The sequence below is a fragment of the Osmerus mordax genome, chromosome 4 (genome assembly GCF_038355195.1).
Source record: "Osmerus mordax isolate fOsmMor3 chromosome 4, fOsmMor3.pri, whole genome shotgun sequence".
Classification (NCBI taxonomy): Eukaryota; Metazoa; Chordata; class Actinopteri; order Osmeriformes; family Osmeridae; genus Osmerus; species Osmerus mordax.
The window spans coordinates 16,610,344-16,632,541 of NC_090053.1; the positions used below are offsets into that span (position 1 = coordinate 16,610,344).

At 42.2% G+C, this 22,198-nt stretch overlaps 1 protein-coding gene across 2 annotated transcripts; it reads right to left on the reverse strand.

Annotated features, from left to right (window-relative positions):
* Window positions 1–512: 512 nt before the first annotated feature.
* On the reverse strand, window positions 513–21,456 carry appl2 (adaptor protein, phosphotyrosine interaction, PH domain and leucine zipper containing 2). Of its 2 annotated transcripts, XM_067235282.1 has the most exons (21): window positions 21,327–21,456; window positions 19,890–19,988; window positions 19,496–19,555; window positions 18,965–19,036; window positions 12,482–12,569; window positions 12,298–12,339; window positions 12,134–12,192; window positions 11,705–11,851; window positions 11,434–11,516; window positions 11,146–11,298; window positions 8,345–8,533; window positions 8,173–8,215; window positions 7,863–7,919; window positions 6,645–6,739; window positions 6,302–6,457; window positions 6,019–6,071; window positions 5,727–5,901; window positions 5,531–5,567; window positions 3,149–3,304; window positions 2,983–3,030; window positions 513–2,741 (listed from the first exon to the last, which is right to left on the reverse strand). In XM_067235282.1, the coding sequence occupies exons 1-21, from the start codon at window positions 21,378–21,380 to the stop codon at window positions 2,610–2,612; spliced, it is 1,998 nt and encodes a 665-aa protein (XP_067091383.1). In that variant the 5' UTR covers window positions 21,381–21,456; the 3' UTR covers window positions 513–2,609. The 2 variants fall into 2 exon arrangements, 1 of the variants encoding a protein (XP_067091383.1); XR_010876595.1 differs by lacking the exons at window positions 513–2,741; window positions 2,983–3,030 and having other exon boundaries at window positions 3,289–3,383; window positions 5,276–5,567.
* Window positions 21,457–22,198: the final 742 nt, after the last annotated feature.

Here is a 22,198-nt window from a genome sequence, read left to right on the forward strand (position 1 = left end):
GAGAGAGAGAGAGAGAGAGAGAGAGAGAGAGAGAGAGAGAGAGAGAGAGAGAGAGAGAGAGAGAGAGAGAGAGAGAGAGAGAGAGAGAGAGAGAGAGAGAGAGAGAGAGAGAGAGAGAGAGAGAGAGAGAGAGAGAGAGATCGATCATCTACACCATCTGTCTTGATGCCATAGCGAGTCCAAACCTGACTCTATACCCATTCTGATGTAAATAGTGTTTAGTCGAACGACAATAGAAAATAAACAACAAAGTTTGCGATAGTGTTGTTTAAACATATGCATTGATACCTGCTGCAGTGCTGTAACCTGTAAAAGGGTACTTGTAACATCCTGTTTTACAAATGATGTTGCCAAATGTAACGTTATTCCACACCTGAAGTGTGCCTGTCTGTGCATCGTCATGAAGTATTCCCATCCTATGCCCATTTATTAAATAAAACATGTAACTTTGTGTAAATAAAAAATCTGAAAAGAAAATTAAGGACAATGTCTCATTATTATTAAATAATGCATGTTAATGTTTTATTTAGAAAACTATATAGGTCAAACAATGAGTGCAAAGCCTTTATAGTAGCTGGACACTGTCAAATACAACCAAGGGGATTTCCAAACAGACGTTGTAAAATGAGTAGCGATACTTGCCATGCACCCGTCCGATAACACAATAGTCCTGACAGTGCATTTTACTGAGAAACTGAATCCGAAAGTAGAATATGAATCTGTTATTGTGAGAATCTCTGTACCTTCTTTAAGACATAGTAAACCGTGTAAGGAATGTGTCTTCACTAAACTGCAAAGAGGGAGCCCTTGAGGGGATGGGGGGAGGAGGAGGAGATGGGGCGAGGAAGTCGTGGTGGGGGAATGGGAGGGGGGTGTTGGAAGTGGGAGGATGGGATGGGAGGTGTGGTGGAGGTTGGAGGGAGGGAGGGATGGAAGAGGAGGAGGGGAATGAGCTCATTTGATGACTCAGATCTGTTAGTCCAAGGGTCCGGCAAAAGGAGAGAAATCGTTTACAAATGAAATCTGTTTTTCACCATTGAACGGTACACATCCTTGAATCACAATATGTAGTGTCATTGATAATCCACCTCCATTGACCTTCACAATGGAGAGGCCTTCCAAGACAAAATAACACACATTCGGAGAACATGCTACAGTTAACTTGAAACCATGTCACAGCTGTTTAACAAGGGCCAAAGCAAGCAGGCAAGCACACACTGGTCAGCACAAAATAACCTCACGTTCAACGCTAAGTCAATGGCTTTCACCTGTATTACCAGTACACTGTACAAAAACATTAAACTAGTAGTGACCTCAAGTGGCCACCATTGGAACTGTTATGACTGCAGGTTGTCAGCTCTGAGAGGGAGACGTATAAGAGTCACCACTCCAGAGATTTCTGCCCTTCGGTAATTGTTGAATCAATTATTCTACTGGCGTAAGGATAGTAAATAGGTTCATTAAATCCTCAACAATCTTTCTGTCTATTTACATGCAATTTATGGAATCGTTTCAAGGGTCGTTGTTTGTCTCCGTTTCAGTTCAGTTCTCACCGACTGGGCATGACGGGATCTCTGCAGAGCACGGTACAACATTATCATGCTCTGTGTCACTTCTAGCATAGTTATCAGATCCGAATCAGATATGACTTTGAGCTATCTGTCTCAACATCTTAAAGACACGTTTATGTGGTAAAGTATTTCCAAAGGCTTCTATTGGAAATAAATCAAATGTCTATCATTCCTATAATCAATCAGGAAGAGTCAAACTAGCTATGGAGGGTATTTTTTATATACTTTCCTAACGACAATCTTTAAGAAACAATATTTTCACATGTGAATTTCTTCTTGGCTTCTTCGGAGTCCTTCACATGCACACATCGCTTCAGAAAGGTTGCATCCTGTCCCAACCATTCCCATGGGTAAAAGACAATAAGCTTCGTTATTTACAGTTCCATAAATCACACCCGACATAAGGAATGTAAGTATTAAGTCAAAAGAACACACCTAACTATGACTTAATTTAGACAAAGTATATTTGTCTGTATTTCCACACAATACAGCCGTACTATAGCTGAAGTTAGTGCATTCTAAAGACAGCAAAGTTTGGATTACATAGCTAGGAACCCTGGAAGTGCAACGTTGTCCTACAGGAATGATGAACAAAACTAAGAATATGTATTTTAAATTATGTAAAGACCTACAGGTAAAATGTATCTCAACCATACTTGAGAATAAATCATAAAAGAAACAAATGGTAGCCTAACACTGAAGTAAAAATAATGAAATGTATGACTATTAGTTTTGACGATTCAACAGTCCACAGGTAAACCATTACTGTATCTTAGTTCGAACAAGAGAATGGAAAAGAATGTACAGTACCTACTGGGTGTCCCTTTTTTTAAGTACCTCACTACTGGTCATGATAAGGACACAGTGCACCAAGTTAAGCCTTCTTTGACGTAAGTAAGCATATTCATGGAAGGAGTCATAAAACATGCTTCTGAAAAACTCAATCTGGGTGCCAGGAACCAGACCATAGTCTGAGGTTAAGAGTGGAGAAGAGACACCTTTCCCCACAGCCCTGGGTTCTGGTCCTGGGTGGCAGGGCTAGGCCTCAGACTCCAGGTCCTCCTGGCTTGCCTCGGCTGCCGTGTCTCCAGTCTCTGCATCCAGAAGGAGGAACTTGCCATCGTTGGTCAGGGGCATCGACTTCATCAGCTGGGCCAGGGCGGCTGGGTCCTAGTGCCAGAAGGAGACAGGTTCACAAGCATAGGGTTAGATCATTTATTCTAGGTTTTGATAGACCGCTAGGCACTGTCAAGAGGAGCAGCACCAACAAATTCAAGTGTACCTGCAGGCCTACCTGTACTTGCTACAAAAGGCACAAAGACACTTGACCAGGAATGACAAGCTGTTGATTTACTACGTGATGGTAAATGTATGTCTTATGCAAGCATGTTTTCTTAGATATCATATTTACCTTTTTGGCCTCTATGATATCCTTCCCCAGACTTATCGTGTAGCATATCTGTGAATCGAGAAATATAAAGTCATTGTTCCATAAGTCGTATTTTTGGGGGTTATAAAATATGTGTCATCACTACCCAACGTGTTCAGGACATGATGACAAGGGACAGGGAAGGTACCTTCTCTCCCTCGGTGTTACTCTCAAAGATGAAGGAGCTGAAGGAGGCCTGGCCCTCCTCCTCCCCCTCGCTCCAGTCACGCCCCTCCACCACGAAGCCCATGAGCCGTCCGTTCTCCTGGTGGGCTGCAAACACGCTGACGTCCTGCAGCTGGAACTGGGCACACCACACACACTGGGTTTACATTGGCTATATTGTGGATACTATGAGGCCAGTAGCTCATCTAGGATTAGGACTTAAAGTTAGGTCCATAAGTATTTGGACATTGACACAATTTTCATCATTTTGGCTCTGTATACCACCACAATGGATTTGAAATGAAACAATCAAGATGTGCTTTAAGTGCAGACTTTCAGCTTTAATTTCAGGGTATTTACATCCAAATCAGGTGAACGGTGTAGGAATTACAACACATTTTATATGTGCCACCCCCCCCCTTTTTAAGGGACCAAAAATAATTGGACAAACTAACATAATCATAAATCTAATTGTCACTTTTAATACTTGGTTGCAAATCCTTTGCAGTCAATGACAGCCTGAAGTCTGGAACCCATAGACATTACATTTACATTTAGTCATTTAGCAGACGCTCTTATCCAGAGCGACTTACAGTAAGTACAGGGACATTCCCCCCGAGGCAAGTAGGGTGAAGTGCCTTGCCCAAGGACACAACGTCATTATGCACTGCCGGGGATCGAACCGGCAACCTTCTGATTAATAGCCCGGTTCCCTAACCGCTCAGCCATCTGACTCCCTTATAGAGACATCTATAGACATCACCAGATGCTGGGTTTCGTCCCTGGTGATGCTCTGCCAGGCCTCTACTGCAACTGTCTTCAGTTCCTGCTTGTCTTGGGGCATTTTCCCTTCAGTTTTGTCTTTAGCAAGTGAAATGCATGCTCAATTGGATTTAGGTCAGGTGATTGACTTGGCCATTGCAGAACATTACACTTCTTTGCCTTAAAAAACTCTTTGGTTGCTTTCGCAGTATGCTTCGGGTCATTGTCCATCTGCACTGTGAAGCGCCGTCCTATGAGTTCGGAAGCATTTGGCTGAATCTGAGCAGATAATATTGCCCGAAACACTTCAGAATTCATCCTACTGCTTTTGTCAGCAGTCACATCATCGATAAATACAAGGGAACCAGTTCCATTGGCAGCCATACATGCCCACGCCATAACACTACCTCCACCATGCTTCACTGATGAGGTGGTATGCTTTGGATCATGAGCAGTTCCTTCCCTTCTCCATACTCTTCTCTTCCCATCATTCTGGTACTAGTTGATCTTGGTCTCATCTGTCCATAGGATGTTGTTCCAGAACTGTACAGGCTCTTTTAGATGTTTTTTGGCAAACTCTAATCTGGTCTTCCTGTTTTTGAGACTCACCAATGGTTTACATCTTGTGGTGAACCCTCTGTATTTACTCTGGTGAAGTCTTCTCTTAATTGTTGACTTTGACACAGATACGCCTACCTCCTGGAGAGTGTTCTTGATCTGGCCAACTGTTGTGAAGGGGTTTTTCTTCACCAGGGAAAGAATTCTTCTGTCATCCACCACAGTTGTTTTCCGTGGTCTTCCGGATCTTTTGGTGTTACTGAGCTCACCAGTGCGTTCTTTCTTTTTAAGAATGTACCAAACAGTTGATTTGGCCACACCTAATGTTTTTGCTATCTCTCTGATAGGTTTGTTTTGATTTTTCAGCCTAATGATGGCTTGCTTCACTGATGGTGACAGCTCTTTGGACTTCATATTGAGAGTTGACAGCAACAGATTCCAAACACAAATACCATACTTGAAATGAACTCTAGACCTTTTATCTGCTCCTTGTCAATTAAATAACGAACTCCCTTTATGAGAGAATAACATACACCAGGCCATGGAACAGCTGAGCAGCCAATTTTCCAATTACTTTTGGTCCCTTTAGGGGGGGGGGGGGGGGGGCACATATAAAAAGTGTTGTAATTCCTACACCGTTCACCTGATTTGGATGTAAATACCCTGAAATTAAAGCTGAAAGTCTGCACTTAAAGCACATCTTGATTGTTTCATTTCAAATCCATTGTGGTGGTATACAGAGCCAAAATGATGAAAATTGTGTCAATGTCCAAATACTTATGGACCTAACTGTATCTCTTCTAGGTTTAGATGTGCTTCTAGGAAACGGTCAAGTGGAGCAGGACCAAATCATTCCAGTGTACGAAAACTTGTTACAAATGGTTCAAATAAACTTGAAACTTGAGTTTGTCTGGATAGGCCAGATCCCTGACTCTGATAGCATCTCATTGGTAGAGAACTGGATGTGAAAAGTTCCAAGACATTGTTTTTTGGATATGTTGTATTGTGATACAAATGAAAAGAGCAGAACGTTTACCAGACTTACACTTATTCGTGTGACCTGTGTTTGAGGGTCAATTAACCTGTCATGAAAAAACAAAATGTTAGTCCACCTTCTAGCATCATTCCCAAAATCTAAGACATCACACCATGATGTAACTACTGTTCATCTGGTTCTTTTCTAGATTGGGGTTCGTGGATAAACCAATGGCCATGTTCTGTCCCCATGTGGGGTGTCTGACCTGAGGCAGCTACTGGTGACCATGAGGTGGGACTCTGTGGTTTTGAAGATGTTGTGGATGGCCCGTGCAGCCAGCACCTGCCTCATGGCCTCATAGATCACTTCCTGGTTGTGGCCCGATCGCACTGCCATGGAGCCCAAGAAGCGCACGGCAAATACCTGCTGTAGCAAGGAGTCTACACACACACACACACACACAATGGTTGAACACCACAGGACATGTACTGAAGGATGAAACAGAGATGACATCAGTGTTGAATCATTTTGACTGAACTCTTAAGCAAAACCCTCACCATCGCTTTCTGAGGAGCATTCGTCATCTGTTTCGCCAAAAGGGTTTGTGCGCCTGTGAAGGACACACACACGCGCGCACACACACACACACAATGTATCCCTGCTGAGTTTTCTGGAGGCAGACAGTGGACTGAAAATGTGTTCATTTTCATCGATACTTTATGGGGAGTTTTGAGATAATGCCATATTATACCAGCCCCTTGACCTCCACCTCTTCCCTGTTCCAGTACCCCACCTCCCCCCTCCCCTCCTCCTAGCTCCAGTACCCCCCAGCTGCAGTACCTGCCCCCAGCCCTATTCTGGTCCAGGAACTCAGAGGCCGGCAGCATGATGTCAAACTGGATGGGTGTTCCCGGGGCGATGAGGTCCTCCGGTTCAGCACCCCCAGGGGGCTTCTGGGACGCACTGCTGGAGGACTGCACCCCACCAGGCTTAGCTCTGTAGGGAGGGAGGGAGGGAGGGAGGGGGAAAGGTATATGAGGAGGGCATGGAAGGGAAAGAGTGAGAGTGATAGAGATAGAGAAGGAGAGGTGAGACAGTGGAAAGAAAGAAATAGAACAATCACACTATCTAAGAAGGAAGTCTGCCAGCCAAGATAGAAGGATGTCCTCCTCTCCAGTCTAACCTGTCTGGGTTGGGAGAGCCTTCCTGTCTCTTCTCAAAGCTGGTGATGGGGGTGACGGCCTGGATGGCTGTCTGGTTCAGTCTTATGGCCACTGCCTAGCAAGGGAGGCAAGGTGCAATAGCTGTTATGACAGTGTTGACATTTACTCCCTGTCAATTCCTAATGTAGCCACCAGAGGGCAAAGGTCTTTCAGAAATAGGTAAACTAACATTGGAGGAACTGCTTTAGTTAGTGTGTGTTGGCCATAATAACCAGCATTGCCATAAAAAATAAATTGATCAAGTTTAAAGAAGGCAAGCGAATTATTAATGTTATTGATGAATTATTAATTTAAAAAAAGCAATAGAGACGAACAACAGAGATACAAAGACGGTTCATAGTCCACATGCAGTGTATTTGTTTATACACAAATAAGTTAACCAAACACTCCTGTAGACACACACACACACACCCTCTTTTTTTCAACACTCACACACAGAAATACTTTCAATCTTTTTCTTAAACACACATACACACGTTCTATTGCTTTCGTAAACACTTCCATGCTTTCTATCTCTCTTCTTAACCCACACACACTCACACCATGAAAATGTCCCCAAATGTTTTCTTCTTAGTTTATATTTGTCCTCCAAGGGTAGTTAAACAAGACCACATATACACACACACACACACCCTTAAAGTCAATCATTGAAGAATGAAGAGGGTGGAACACACACACACACACACCCTTAAAGTCAATCATTGAAGAATGAAGAGGGTGGAACTAGTAAGGAGGCACTCTCAGTGCAATAAGATAAGATGCTGTCTGGGCAATAAAAGCTGGAACCACTTCAATTTCAGATGTGTAAAGTCCTTCAGCAGACAAGCGGTGGTTCTACACAAGGCCTGACACAGTCTGGCCGAACCTTCAGACAGCCTGTTTGCGTCCGGCTCAGCGAAGGCATCATTGCAACGCGGCCAGGCTTCTGGTGCTCAGAGTTGCTCTGGTGTTTAAAACTCAAGACTTTTGATCAACTCGTGATAACTGCTGTATGATAAAAACCCCACTGTGGGAAAGTGTCTGTATGGGTGTTGGAGATGGCTGTGGAGGGAGGACAAAGGGACAAAAGGCATATCAGAGGGTGTGGGGGGGTTAAAGAGTAGTATGGAGAGAGAAGGTGCTACAAGAAAGAAACGAAAGAACAAAAGTAAGAAAGAAAGCAAGTCCAGTGAATCTACCTCAGGGTTGTCAGTGAGGTAGATCTGTCTGGAGATGTTGTTTAGAGTGCAGATCCACTGTGGAGGACACACACACACGTTAGATTTACAATGGCTCATCCCTTGTTGCATGAATGTTGTTCCAGTAAAGCCTTTTAACACAGGTCTACATGAGGCCGATTTGTGTGGCAAGTGATGAGAAGCTGCAAGAGCTGAAAAGCACATCTCCTGTGTCCTTGGTGACAAAATGGGAACATCGAATGGAAATGTGGGAGTTGAAATGATTGGATTGACGCCAGATATCAAACTTAATGTCAGGTATGATACGTACTTCCTCATATTCCCTCTTGCTCTCTGCTTGTAGAATCATTGATCTGGAGCGAATACGACAAAAAAAAGTTAATTAATCAAACACAAGGAATAGCGAGAAGACATCTTTGGCTCCTAAACGTGCATGCCGGCCTCAAGTATCTTTACAGAGATAAAAGGTGGGAGGGGCGTACGTTTTACCAGTGGGTGAGGTGATTTGAAAACAGTATCGTCTGTCCTCGCACTCCACAGCCATGACTGAGCTGTTATCCAGGTCCAGGATCATACCCCCTGCCACCGCTCCTCGTGGCTGGCACATGAGATTCCCTCCTTGGGTAAAGAAATACAGCCGATCCCAGGCTGTGGTAACAAGGCCCGTTTTGCTGTGGAGCGAAAGGAACTAAAAGTTAGTGTGAACTGTAAATGAAAGTGTTCATGACTCGGCCAAGTCATTTCCTTCTGCACTGCAGTAGGCTTCTCCTCAATCAAGAAGATGATTGTGTTCATGGCCTTCATGTAGGAGTTGTTGTGACTCATACCACCAAAGAGAGAACAAAATGGCTGCTGATGACTTTGACAAGCACTTGAAGGGAAGGTATTCAAATGAATGGCATTCTGCTGAAATTGTCTTCCCTGTGTGTTTCAGATATTTGATAAAAGACAAATGGAAAGATTGCTTCTAGAAAGATGAAAAGACATCTGACAGCTCTGGCATTTTACTAAATCACAGTGTCAAGGGCGCAGATATTCTAACCCCAGCTGTCAAGGGGCGTGCTCTCCTCATGCATCCACACAGAAACACAAGCTGACAGTAACCATCTCAACAAACTGTCGACACATTCAATTGCCCATCTGGAACGGGTTACCTAACAGATATTTGTTTGTTTTTCCATCTAGTGTTTTTAAACTGTAATGTTAACACTGAATTACTTCCGTCACTCAAATTCCTATCTTCAGTTCATCACGTTTCAAAGATAAGCCATGACCTGTTTTGAAAGTATAAGTGACTGAAATAAGAATATGTCAGTGGCGGAAATTGAAAGAGAGCAAATCTGAAACTTCTCGTCAGGGTCGAAAGACAGGAAAATTACAAAAGCAAAGGCGTAGATTTGATCGGCAGTGTGCGTATGTGTCTGTCTGTACATATGTATACCGTATTTTACGGAAAAGCCGCGGCTTGTACCCCGATTTTACAGTTTTCTTGTGCTTGTGCGGCTAATATTTCGAAGCGGCTTACAGACAAGTTTATGAGCCGTTTCCGCTCTACTTCCTAAACTCCTCCCTTCGATGCAATTCACTTCCGTTCTGGCGGGCTGGGTTTGTTTTGCTAGCTACCTCCGTTGTGCCGACAAAGCACTGATATCGCAGTGACAAAGAGGATATACAATTTACAACATGAAGAAAAGTGGTTCGGGAACGACGTGTGCGGTAGTTGGTTGCAAACACTCGAGAAAGCACCTGAACGAGTGGTTAGATAGGGTGCTACGACCACCAGTTTTAAAACCTAGAATCGCCTCTAGCCTGTTTACATTTACATTTAGTCATTTAGCAGACGCTCTTATCCAGAGCGACTTACAGTAAGTACAGGGACATTCCCCCGAGGCAAGTAGGGTGAAGTGCCTTGCCCAAGGACACAACGTCAGTTGGCATGACCGGGAATCGAACTGGCAACCTTCGGATTACTAGCCCGATTCCCTCACCGCTCAGCCATCTGACTCCCTGTTACAGTTATACTACAGTAGTATGCTTATTGTTTGTAGGCTATTCACATTTTGTTGGTGTTCCTTTGTCCTATTGTTGCAGTGGATTTAATAATTATACATTTATATGTGGATATAATAATTCAAACCTTTCAAAGTGCCAATACACACATCTGTAAAAGCCCGGCATGAGGTGTGTAGTCAACCGGTGCTTGTTTAAAGCAGCCATAACCGGGTTCATAGGAAGAATAGATAGATAAGTAGGCACTTCAGGCAGTGACAAGCCACTTAAATAAGGATAACAGTGTACTGCCTGTCTTGTCCTTCTGAAGTTGTTAAATTGAATAGGCTGAACATCAACATGTAACATCAATAGCCTAGAAATTCCAAAAGAATTAGCTTTCAATGTTATGTATACCAAGGCTACTTGGACCGTGTCCTGGCAATAAATAAAGAACATTATGCTACATGTTTTTCCAGGATAATTGGCAAGACCATTGAATGTTCATGATGTTCCTGTGTGTTTATTCCTTTGACTGGGTACAACAATGCGATCAGTCAACCGACTATAAATGTTTTTAATGTGGGGCTACAAATTTATAGAACAACTTCTGTCTGATACGTGTGGCATCCTTTAGCCAAATAATTAGCCTACATTTTGCTGAGAGATTGAAGAGCTAAACAACAAATGTTCTAATGAATCACCGACTAAAGTCATCTTCTGACATTGCCTTTGCTCCATGTTAAAAGCTACAAAATGATGGACTGGCAAAAGCTTTATAACTATAAATCTACTCTAAAATGTACTTAAAAGTATGGCGACGACGTTGGCAACTTATCCAGTAGTAAATGTCAAACGACAAGTATGTCAAAGTAGTAGAACCGTGATCGCAAGCTAGCATCAACATCGCTGTGTTTACACCGGCAGACGCTTTGCAAACCACTTCCGGCGGAAATGAAATGCATTTGTGTAGAGTTATGGCGGCCCCCTGGGATTTGGCGCGTAAACTTGTCTATAGTCCGGTTTTAGAACAAAAAAGTGGCTTTGTCTCAAGATCTCTACAGACCGAGACCGTGCAGCTAATTTAATGCTCAACACTTGAACGGGGGCTTATTACTTGAAAGAGGAATGATTCGTAGTGAAAGTGAAAGTGCAGCTTATATTACAGTGCAGCTTGTACTCCGATTTACAAACTCAAAGTCCTCATTCTGGGGGGGGGTGCGGCTTATACACGATGCGGCTTATTTTCCGTAAAATACGGTATATGTCTGCGTGTTGTCAAGGTTCTGCTTACTTCCTGATGTTGAGGTAGCCGGCCCTCTGTATGAGCGTGCGGTTGACCGGCTCAGGGTCGCGGTCGGGCATGTAGACTGTGTCCTCCACAGACAGCAGCTCTCGCTGGGACGCACGCATGGCCTCTGCCTCGGAATCCAGCTGGCCCTGGATGCTAACAGACACACACACACACAAACACATACAGAAGGAAGTTAAGAAGTTAAGGACAGTTAAGGGGCCATTGTAATGTGCCATTGTACCAAAAAAAAAATATTTCCATAAAAATGTTGGGGACAAATCTCCATACCTTTGTGTCATGGTAGATACTGAGGCTAGGAAAGTGTCCATTTTCTTGGAGACCAGATCAATGCCTTTCTTGAAGAAGTTGATCTGAGAGAGAAGGAACAGGACCAAATTCAGCGATCTTTCTTTTCCAGGAAGAATCCAGAACCATAACCTACTGACTATGAAAGCACAGTGTGTGTGTGTGGGGGGGGGGGGGGGGTCCTGTATATACTGGGGTTTTTGCAGAGTGGTAAGGCTATGTGTGCAGTGAAGTGTATGCATGGTAGAAGCACCTGGGCCTGTGTGTATCCCAGCATGGGCTCCAGCATGGCCACTCTCTTGCGGTACTGCAGGGCATTGAGGGCGCAGTAATACTGCATGGACGCTTGGTGCTGCTTCCTGCGAGTGTAGGCCACGTCTCCCACTAACTCTGACTTCACCTGGAGGACCAGAGAGGGTTAGTGATCCACACGCATACCATACTCACACACTCACACACACCCCCACACACACACACACACACACTCTACTGAAAACCGCTCTTTGTCAGACATGTGTGACCAGGTTGTTCCTGGGCTGTTGAGTTAAGTGCCATCCTTAAAGAGCACTCTCCCAGCATTTACAGTGCATTAATGTGGTATCAGTTTGTTATATGTTTCAATCAATAAGAAAACTGTTGACCAATGCAGTCTAGAAAGTACTCAATTGCCCTCCCTCCTTACCCTCTCATTCTCCTTCTTCTTGGGCAGTCTGCTGTACCTGACCATAGCTGCTTCATGCTCTGGCCACGGAGACACGGAGACACATCGAGAAGACAATTTGAACACTGTTTGCGAATTGAATAAACTCAAAGTGAAATTAAATTGTTTTGTCGCTTTCTACATACCATCAGTGGCAATGCCAAATATCTCTCTCAGTGTGCTTATCTCTGAAAATGTCAAATTCAAAAGGTCAGAGATTCAAAAGATTTACATAACAGACACCAAACATGATCACTCACCACAGCCACACAGAAGAGCGGCAAAGCTACGTCACCAGCTATGTTGTCTGTGATGAACAGATGTTTTTACCTGTGAGGTCCTTTTCCCTGAACTGAATCATGGGAAACACCATCTTGTCTGCCATCTGTGTGGCCAGCTCAGAGTGCAAAGCATTTAGCTGTGAAGGAGGGAGAACACATGAGATGTTCAGTCATGGCTCTGCATTAGGACATCATAAAGAAAACTACAATAACCTGAAGTACCACATACATTTCCTGTTTATGTCAGCCATTATCTTTGACTGGCTGACCCTTAATAATAACACAAATAATAATACTGCATGTTATTTATAGTGTGCCCTTTATTGGCAAGGCACTCTAAGGGTGCTACAGGTTTAAAAGAAGAAAGGTCCCTTGGTGATTACACAGATATTTGAATTTGTAAAAAGGTTAAAGCAACACTAACATTCAGAAACATTGTTAAACCCCTTAATGAACACGATCTGCAGAAACGCCACAAGCAAAGAGGCCAGGGTGATAAATATTTACTCATTTTACTTTGTGATATGACACACAATTGTGATGTGTAATGTACAATATAAGCTGATATTATTAAGGAAGTACATCTACTTTCGGAAACAGTAGTCTACTATTTCACTGAAATATTAGCATCATGACATTAGTCTGTGTTGCCCGGGCAACACATACTACAGTGGTCTATGATGTATCTGTTTTCAATCGTTAAAATAAACATTCCTCACATATAAATTTTCGTTGTAGGATTTATTCTGACATTAGTAAACGATTTGTTGGTGAAATTACCATTACCTGTGGTTTCAAACCAGTGTAGCTCACTGCAACGCTGTAGCTTACGCGAGACACACTACAAAAACATCTAGCTACAGTACTGTACACAGCTGTTTAGGAAGTCAAACGGCGACAGAAAATGTTCGGCACTCCCCTTACTTAAATCAAAAGTCTATCTAACTACTAACCTGAACTTCATTGCCACAGCCTAAACGTTGTCAATCTGTTCATGAAAATAATTAATTTCAGCCTAAACCGTACAACGGAACGTTAAATCCAATTCAACCAACGCAACGCTACCAAGACGAACACAGCAGTAGTCTACTACTGTACCGTAGTAGTACAATTTACCGGGGCAGCTTCTCCACACAGGGCTATGTCGCATTTTGCGTTGTTACTGACAATGATTGCTACCAGTGAGCTTTTTATGAATGAGCGATTTTCCACTAAATAAATGTCAAGCTTATTTACGTTTTGGGGGGCATATTTTCAGTTAGCAGATGGTACTGTTTTAATCGCGATTCCATCTTCTACTGCCGGTAACGTCGTAGAATAATCTTCAAAGCGGGTTCTTTTTTCATGAATGAATGCAATGAGTAGGCTAAATGCCTGAAAATATCAGGAGAAGGGAAAAACTTAAAAGGACGTTTAAGTCATAGAGATTAGGTAAATTTTTACACCGGTCTGCCAAATTTATTCGTTTTGATTCAACGATGAGGCTGCCTCTTGCAGGGGAAATGAGAAGACATCTATTTCATTCTACACTTCACTCGTATTTTCAGTTGTAAATGAGCAGCAAAAAAAAAATGCTTTTAAATCTATGTAATCTTTGTAAATAATAAGTATGCATTTTTATATAAAATATACAGAAATATCAGTTGTAAAAATGTCATTCAAAAACGGACCCCTGTGCAACCGACGCAAGCAAGCACACCCTACAATTTCCCCAGAAATTGTATCCTCTCTAGTTGGGTGTGCTCAAGCCTTCGGCGAGAGCACAACCTTTGTTCTCTCACATATATATTTATTTATTTATTGTATTGTTTTCCTGTTTCTCTTTATTATTATTATTATTATTATTATATCAACTTCTTAGTTCTTCCGCCGTTTTTTGGCCTTTAACTAGTTCTGCATACTTTCACCGATTCCTACAATTTATGTATCAAAACGTTCAGCTCCTTCAGGAGATGTTGGCTATGACTTTTGGTATTTCTCACTTTTATACTTTTTAAGACATTAAGGTTTTTGTGCAAATTATTCTCCCATTAAAAGTAATGGTAAATCCTTTCAAATCATTAAAAAGCTTCCTCCTCTTTCAAACGTAACTACTTCAGCATACTTTCAGCTAGAGACCCCATTCAACCTTTAAAATGTTCACAAGACATTCAGCTATTCCCAAATGATTCAGCTTTTTCAAATATTCAGCCAATTTTGAATTATGACAGTTTGAAATACATTTAAATGTTTGCTCCTTCTTGTTTTTTATGAATGAGCAGCAAGCAGGGTGGCACACTCTGCTGGCTGCTCTTTTTCTGATATTCAACTAATTTGTCAAACAAATTCCTCTAACGTTCATATAGTTTAACTTACAGAAACAAGTTATACCTTAAAATGTTGGAAAAATTGTCCTCTTTCAGCCAATGTAACTACTAAAGAGCTCACATTTACAGATTTTCAGCTATGAGCCTTGAAGCGAGAGCAGCCTTTCAAATTCTCTCACTAACTTCAATGGAGAGGTGAGTAAAATCAGTCAGAGAAAGCAAGAAGGAACAAGATTTTGAAACTGCCGATATAGTCGTATTTCTGACCGCACAGACATATAAAGGACATCTCTGGTTTCGGCAGAGTCTTGGGTCTCGGAAAATATCCTTATATTTTGGATTGGACGTATAGTTTTGCGTCTAGGTCAACTTGTTTGAGGTGTGGATGCTAGGTAAATGTTCGTTTTTCTCTCTGCCTAGCTCGTTAGCTATCACAGCTGCGCCATCACCGTGGCAACCAAACAAACAAGCACCAGGAAATCAAAAGGAACACGTTTTTGAAACTGCAGGTAGAGTCGTATTTCTGACTGCACAGACATATAAAGAATATCTCTGGTTTCGGCAGAGTCTTGGGTCTCGGAAAATATCCTTATATTTTGGATTGGACGTACAGTTTTGCGTCTAGGTTATCTTGTTTGAGGTGTGGATTCTAGCTACATTTCTCTTATTCTCTGCCCTCAGCGCGTTAGCAATCATAGCTGCACCATCACCGTAACGACAGACACGCACCACTCAGTCTCTCACACAGGTGATTGGTACGTTTACTTGACCATGAGAAACACGATTACTAGCAATTGTCGGTTTATGCCAATAATACGATTACTCCGTTTACATGTGTAATTAGTTATGCGATTACTCAATAAACACGTCTACATGATTCTTTTTTATTAATCGTTGTATGCTCCACGGACAAAACTTGCACCATCATCCTTCTGCAACAAAGTGTCGCCGTGTCTTCCTGTATCGGCCCTACTGCTGTATGTTTCATTCCATCAACACATTGAATCCAACTAAGAAAGCCGATTAAACGCATAGGCTACATCTGCTACTGCTAATACTATCCCAACTATAATTTAATCTGTTAAAACGATAATATTCTTGTTACGACTAGCTAGCCTACTTCTTCTGTTTAACAGTTCAGCTTCTCCCACATTGTAGGCTATTTTAGCTCTTAGCTTTGTTAAGATGATGCAGTTCAGCTTCCACACTGCCTCTTTTGTGTGACTCACACATTTTTGAAATTCATTTCAGCTTGCGGGTATTTTCTCATTTCTCACTTTTATACTTTTTAAAATATTAAGGTTTTTGTGCAAATTATTCTCCCTTTAAAAGTAATGGTAAATCCTTTCAAATCATTGTTGGAATGCTGCTCCAGCCCCTTTCAAAAATACCTTTCGGTTGCTTTGAAGCTTCATCTTATAACTTTCTACAAAATTTTCACTATTTTCAGCTTTTTTAGCATGGTCAGCTATCCCCATTCAGGTTTTCAGCATTCTCACTGCTGTTTCGCAGGAACAGCCTTTTCTAGTTTATTATTTATTTTCGCCCCCCTAAGGATCAGTCAATATTTGGACTACATACACAACGGCGGTGTCAAAAGGTTCGTCTTGGTAGCGATTGCGTTGGTTGTATTTTTATTTACGTTCCGTTGCATGGTTTAAGTAGAAATTGCGTTTTTGTGGTGAAAAGTGAAGCTAACGGTGGCTAATTTGCTAGCCACAGTCACTGACGTTACTAACGTCACTACGTCACTAACGTCACGAAAACACGCGTGACTACCTGTAGCAGAAAATTCGTTTCACATCTGTTAACTTGGGGGATAGCTAGGCTAACTATAGCTTTACTGCAAGGCAGCTGCAGGAACGCCACAAGCAAAGAGGCCAGGGTGATAACTATTTACTCATTTTACTTTGTGATGTGAAACACAATTATGAAATGTAATGTACAATATTAGCTGATATTATTAAGGAAGTAGGCCCACATCTACTTTTGGAAACGGTAGTCTACTATTTCACTGAAGCATTTAGCATCATGACATTAGCCTCTGTTGCCCGGGCAACACATACTACAGTAGTCTATGATGCATCTGTTTTCAATCTTTAAAATAAACATTCCTCACAAATACATTTTCGTTGTAGGATTTATTATGACATAACATTACAAGTAAACGATTTGTGGGTGAAATTATCATTACCTGTGGTTTCAAACCAGTGTTGCTCACTGCAATGCTGTAGCCTACAGGAGACACTACAAAAACATCTACACAGCTGTAGGAAGTCAAACGGCGACAGAACATGTTCGGCACTCCCCTTACTTAAATCAAAAGTCTATCTAACTACTAACCTGAACTTCATTGCCACAGCCTAAACGTTGCCAATCTGTTCATGAAAATAATTAATTTCAGCCTAAACCGTACAACGGAACGTTAAATCCAATTCAACCAACGCAATCGCTACCAAGACGAACACAGCAGTAGTCTACTAGTACTGTACCGTAGTAGTACAATTTACCGGGGCAGCTTCTCCACACAGGGCTATATCGCATTTTGCGTTGTTACTGACAATGATCGCTACCAGTGAGCTTTTTATGAATGAGCGATTTTCCTCTAAATAAATGTCAAGCTTATTTACGTTTTGGGGGGCATATTTTCAGTTAGCAGATGGGACTGTCTGAATCGCGATTCCATCTTCTACTGCCGGGTAACGTCGTAGAATAATCTTCAAAGGGGGTTCTTTATTAATGAATGAATGCAATGAGTAGGCTACATGCCTGAAAATATCACGAGAAGGGAATTAGGTCCATTTTTACACCGGTCTGCCAAATTTATTCGTTTTGATTCAACGATGAGGCTGCCTCTTGCAGGGGAAATGAGAAGACATCTATTTCATTCTACACTTCACTCGTATTTTCAGTTGTAAATGAGCAGCAAAAAAAAATGCCGTTAAATCTATTTAATCTTTATAAATAATAAGTATGCATTTTCATATAAAATATACATAAATCAGTTGTAAAAATTTCATTCAAAAACGGACCCCTGTGCAAGCAAGCACACCCTACAATTTCCCCAGAAATTGTACCGTCTCTAGTTATAATTCTTATAATACCGATATTATTTTATTATAGAAATATTAGACACGTATATTACAAAACAGTCTGTGTCATTCGCAACAATGCAGGCTAATCGATTTGCTAACAGTACCTGTTTCTTCCTTAGCGAAAAACATGGCGTGCTCTAAACCCGGCGAAAAGTGTATTCCAAAATGACCTAATTTCAGACAAGTATGCATTTGTGCTGCCGGTGGGGAGCACAAAACCGATGTGTTTAATGAGACGGTTGCCCTTGTCAATAGTGGTAGCTAATGTGAAACGTCACTATCATGGCTGTGGGAACTAGGAGTGCTGTAGCACCCCCTGACAGCACGAGAATTTCCAATGATATGACTTGAAAATTCACCACCGCGGCACAGCCCAGCCCCGCAGTAGCGGACTGGCCATAAGGAGCACCGGGAGAAGAATAACAATGGAAAACCAGGCTAAGAAACGTAAGGGTGGGGCTGAAAAATTAAGAGACAAAAAGACATCACCTTCACTAGACAAGGTTTTATCAATTGCGCGCTATGCGCGCTCGCATTAAGTATCCTAGCGATCTCACGAACTAGCATCACATCAAACATAGAATGTGCATGCCCTATTTTTACTCCCAGTCCGTCCCTACCGCCCCGCAACATTAAGCCCCCCCAGCAGCACCCCCCTGATAAAATAGCCTATGTTCCCGCGGCTATGGTCAGGTAAAGGCCAGAAAAATAAACCATAATTATTGCGGACCCTGGACTGAATGGAAATTTGGTTAGTGGACCTTTTGGGTTTCTAATTGAGTACCCCTGGTCTAGGATCAGTGACTGCGCTGTTTAATGTCATGCTGGACCCAGTATTGTTACTTTAGCAGACGCTTTTATGCAATGTGACATACGGAGGAGAATTTTGAACCTGTGACCTCTTGATCCTCGGTCAAATCTCAATCCCTGAGCTTAATTCCTGTACAGTCCTGACACTGTAGGGCTGGCAGAGAACTCTTTCTTTTCAACATTTTCACTGCTCCCCTTTTCACTTTCTTTGTCACCACATACACTGTGAAATTCATATCCACATTCGGATGCAAACAGATACACACAAATACTTGCACGCTCAACATTTAATAATTAACGCTGAATATAAAGAGTTCTCACCTCCCCCACAGTTTTGGCAAAATGCTGTAGTGTACTGATCACCTCCTCGTCACCTTTTCCAAGAGCAAAGTTCTGATGAAGACAGGAGGAGTTTTAGGTTGAAGCACAAAAAACCCCAGAATCCAACACACCTACAGGACATATTAGTTAGTACTGGGGCTGTGAAGGTAGAAATACAGACTTCTTCCTAGAATTTGTCATGTTTGTGTCCTTGGCAATGTGGCTGGTGGCAGCCAGACCACTGCTTCACTCTGACGACCACAATACTGTTAGAACTATCACTTCTGATCCTTGATCTTCTGCTGTACTTACATGTGTGATATTTGTAGGTTGCTTTGGATAAAAGTGTCTGCTAAATGAATATATTGAAATATAAGTAAACTGTTATCTGGAAAACTTATGGTCCAATATGCAAATCAAATCCTTCATAATACATTGAAGCAGTCCCAACACCAATCCAGTATATACAACTCTATGCAGTCACATTCAAAACTAGTGATTTATAAAGTCTGCAATCTCTGTGATACTTACTTTCTTCTCATATTCCAGGAGCTGCTTGGAAAGCTGTTCGGTGGCCAGTCCCATCTCACTCTATGATGGGGGGCAGAGGGAGGGGGGGGGGGGGGGGGGGGGGCAGAAGGGGAATAAGGGGGAGGAGCAGTGTGGGGGGAAGAAGTGGGTGGGGCAGAGGGGGGGGGGGGGGGGACAGATGGGGGGGGGGGGCAAAGAGAGGATGTTGTGTCAGTGGACTCATCAGCTTATTCCCTGAGACCCCCAGAAAGCTAGCATACCGGTAATCGGTAAACTGTTTGTGTGTGTGTGTGTATGGTGTGTATAATGTGTGTGTGTGTGTGTGTGAGTGAGTGAGTGATCAAGATGTACATGACGTGTGCATGTATGTGTGTGTGCATTATGTGTGTGTTACCTGGGCTCCGTACACCCTCTGCATGGACTGCAGCAGCTGGTTGGTATAGTCTGTGAGAGTCCCAGCATCCTCCTCAAACACACTGAGCAAGGAGCGCGTCTGTGGAGCAAACAGGAAGTGAGTCGGGGAGTTGACTGTTTCACAGACAGACGAGGATGTGCAGAAAGGCACACAAGGCTGCACACAGTGAGGCAGGCACACACAACACAACTGGTTAGCAACCTTGCTGTTGGCAGACCTAATATTCAACAACCCACACTGACAGACAGACTTTATTAGACAGCAGGTGTTTGCACAGACACAGTCTTGACTCCTTAAAAGCCTGGTAAACAAACAGGTAAGGGTTTGCATATGTATTTAGACGGGTGTGGAAACGTGTCGGTACTGAATAGAATCACACACCTAGCAATCGTGCACGACACATTTAACATAAAATGACGTACAACAAAATATGGTTCACAATTCACTTTTTTTTTTCATTTACTATCCCAATTCAGCTAAACCTGTGCCTTAATTTAAAGTGCAATTTAATCAAAGCTTTAGACTTCATGTCCTAATTGTTCAATAAAACTGACATTCCAAAGTGGTGATAATTAACAAGCACATTGCAAAGTAGGCCTATATCTCCAGCCTATTATGTGGCCTACATAACATTTAATTTGACTAAGTTTTACAGTGTAATGAGCTTAATGTGTGTGTCTGTAGTCTGTTACAGTTAAATACTACTGGAATACTCAACTGCAAATGCAATGTTATTCTAGACAAAACGTAGACGATTCGTGAGAAATGGCATGCTTATTTATTTATTTAGTAAAATGCATTTTACTTGTAGCTCTGACAGTAAAAGCTTCGTTTGAGCTGCGTGACTACAGATCTATGTCGTATCAGACTTGAAACGTTGTCTTATTGACCACTATTGGTCAAGGCCAATGGAGAATGAACATTCAAACCCCTCCCACTACAGACCATAAAATAGGCCCAATCTAAAACCAAATAATAGGGGGACTGCGTCTAAGTAAGGTTGATGTAATCTGCTGTAAGGTTTCACACACACACACACACACACACACACACACACACACACACTTTGACTGGCAGTAAACAACGGATTCTTGTTAGAATGCCCACTTTCTTGTCAACAGTCGAGCTTCGGTAGGAAGCGAGAATCACGTCACCCAACCAAGGGGAAAGCACATTTTCGAGCAATATGCATACGAGATGTAGACATGTAACTAGATAACAATTGCTATTATTTGGGATCTACTTCCATGAGGATACACAGCCTGAGACCTCGCAACATTCCCACAACCATCAAGCAATTTAGAGCTGTCACTGTCGTGCTGCGTAAACAGGCTACTACGAAGAACGACAATGATATTTTGCGTTATCGTTTAACTCTTCACAGCACAGGCTGTATCAAACATAGCATGGCCTTACCTGGGGACTGTCCTGCAAAGAATCTTCTAAGAGCAATTTATGGACGGCCGGCATCTTGTTTGTAACAGCGAGAATAGGAGAATAGGCTTGAATTATTTAGGGAGTGGACTCTCTTTCCCAGAGAGCTTTGGGCGGATGTGGGTGACACGTAAAAGATGCAGGCGGTCCCTGACCATACCTTATCATCAGCAAACAGTAGCTTAGTCAAACAAACTACGGATCTTCAGCCATATTGACTTGAATGCAATGGAGGAAATTATTGTTTAGAATGGTAAATATATTCAGTTCACCGTGGTCTTCCCCCCAGTTTTATGCAGGACACATCTCTGAGACAACAGCGTCCCCTGCTGGATACGGGTTTAACGTCAAGATAAACATGTCGATTTGTTGAATCAGAGAAGGATTTGAACGTGAGGGTTCTTGGCCTGTTTAGACGAGGAATCAGTTACACTATATCAAGATCATTTTGATGGTACATTTAAGGTATTCACAAAAGTTTTTGTAAGGATACACAAAACATCACCATTAAGTTACATTCGTTTTCAAATGAAAAAACGAGAACATTTGGAAATGAGTCATTAAATAAATGGAGGGAAAGGGGTAGGCTTTTGTTAAAGCTTTTTTTAAATCCATCAAAATTAGCCAGCACTAATGTATATTGCACTAATTTCTCACCGGGGATATTTGTAATTACCGTTCTTGTTTACTTCTGTGGGAAATGTTTCCCTGAAACTATGTCTATGGATGCAAGAACTTAACAGGGAGAAAAAGCTTTTAAGGCTTCTTTTGATATTACTGTAAATGGTCACTGACAAAGCTGTTTACTGGGCAGACTGATCTAGAACACCACTCTGCTGTATAACGTTTAGTGA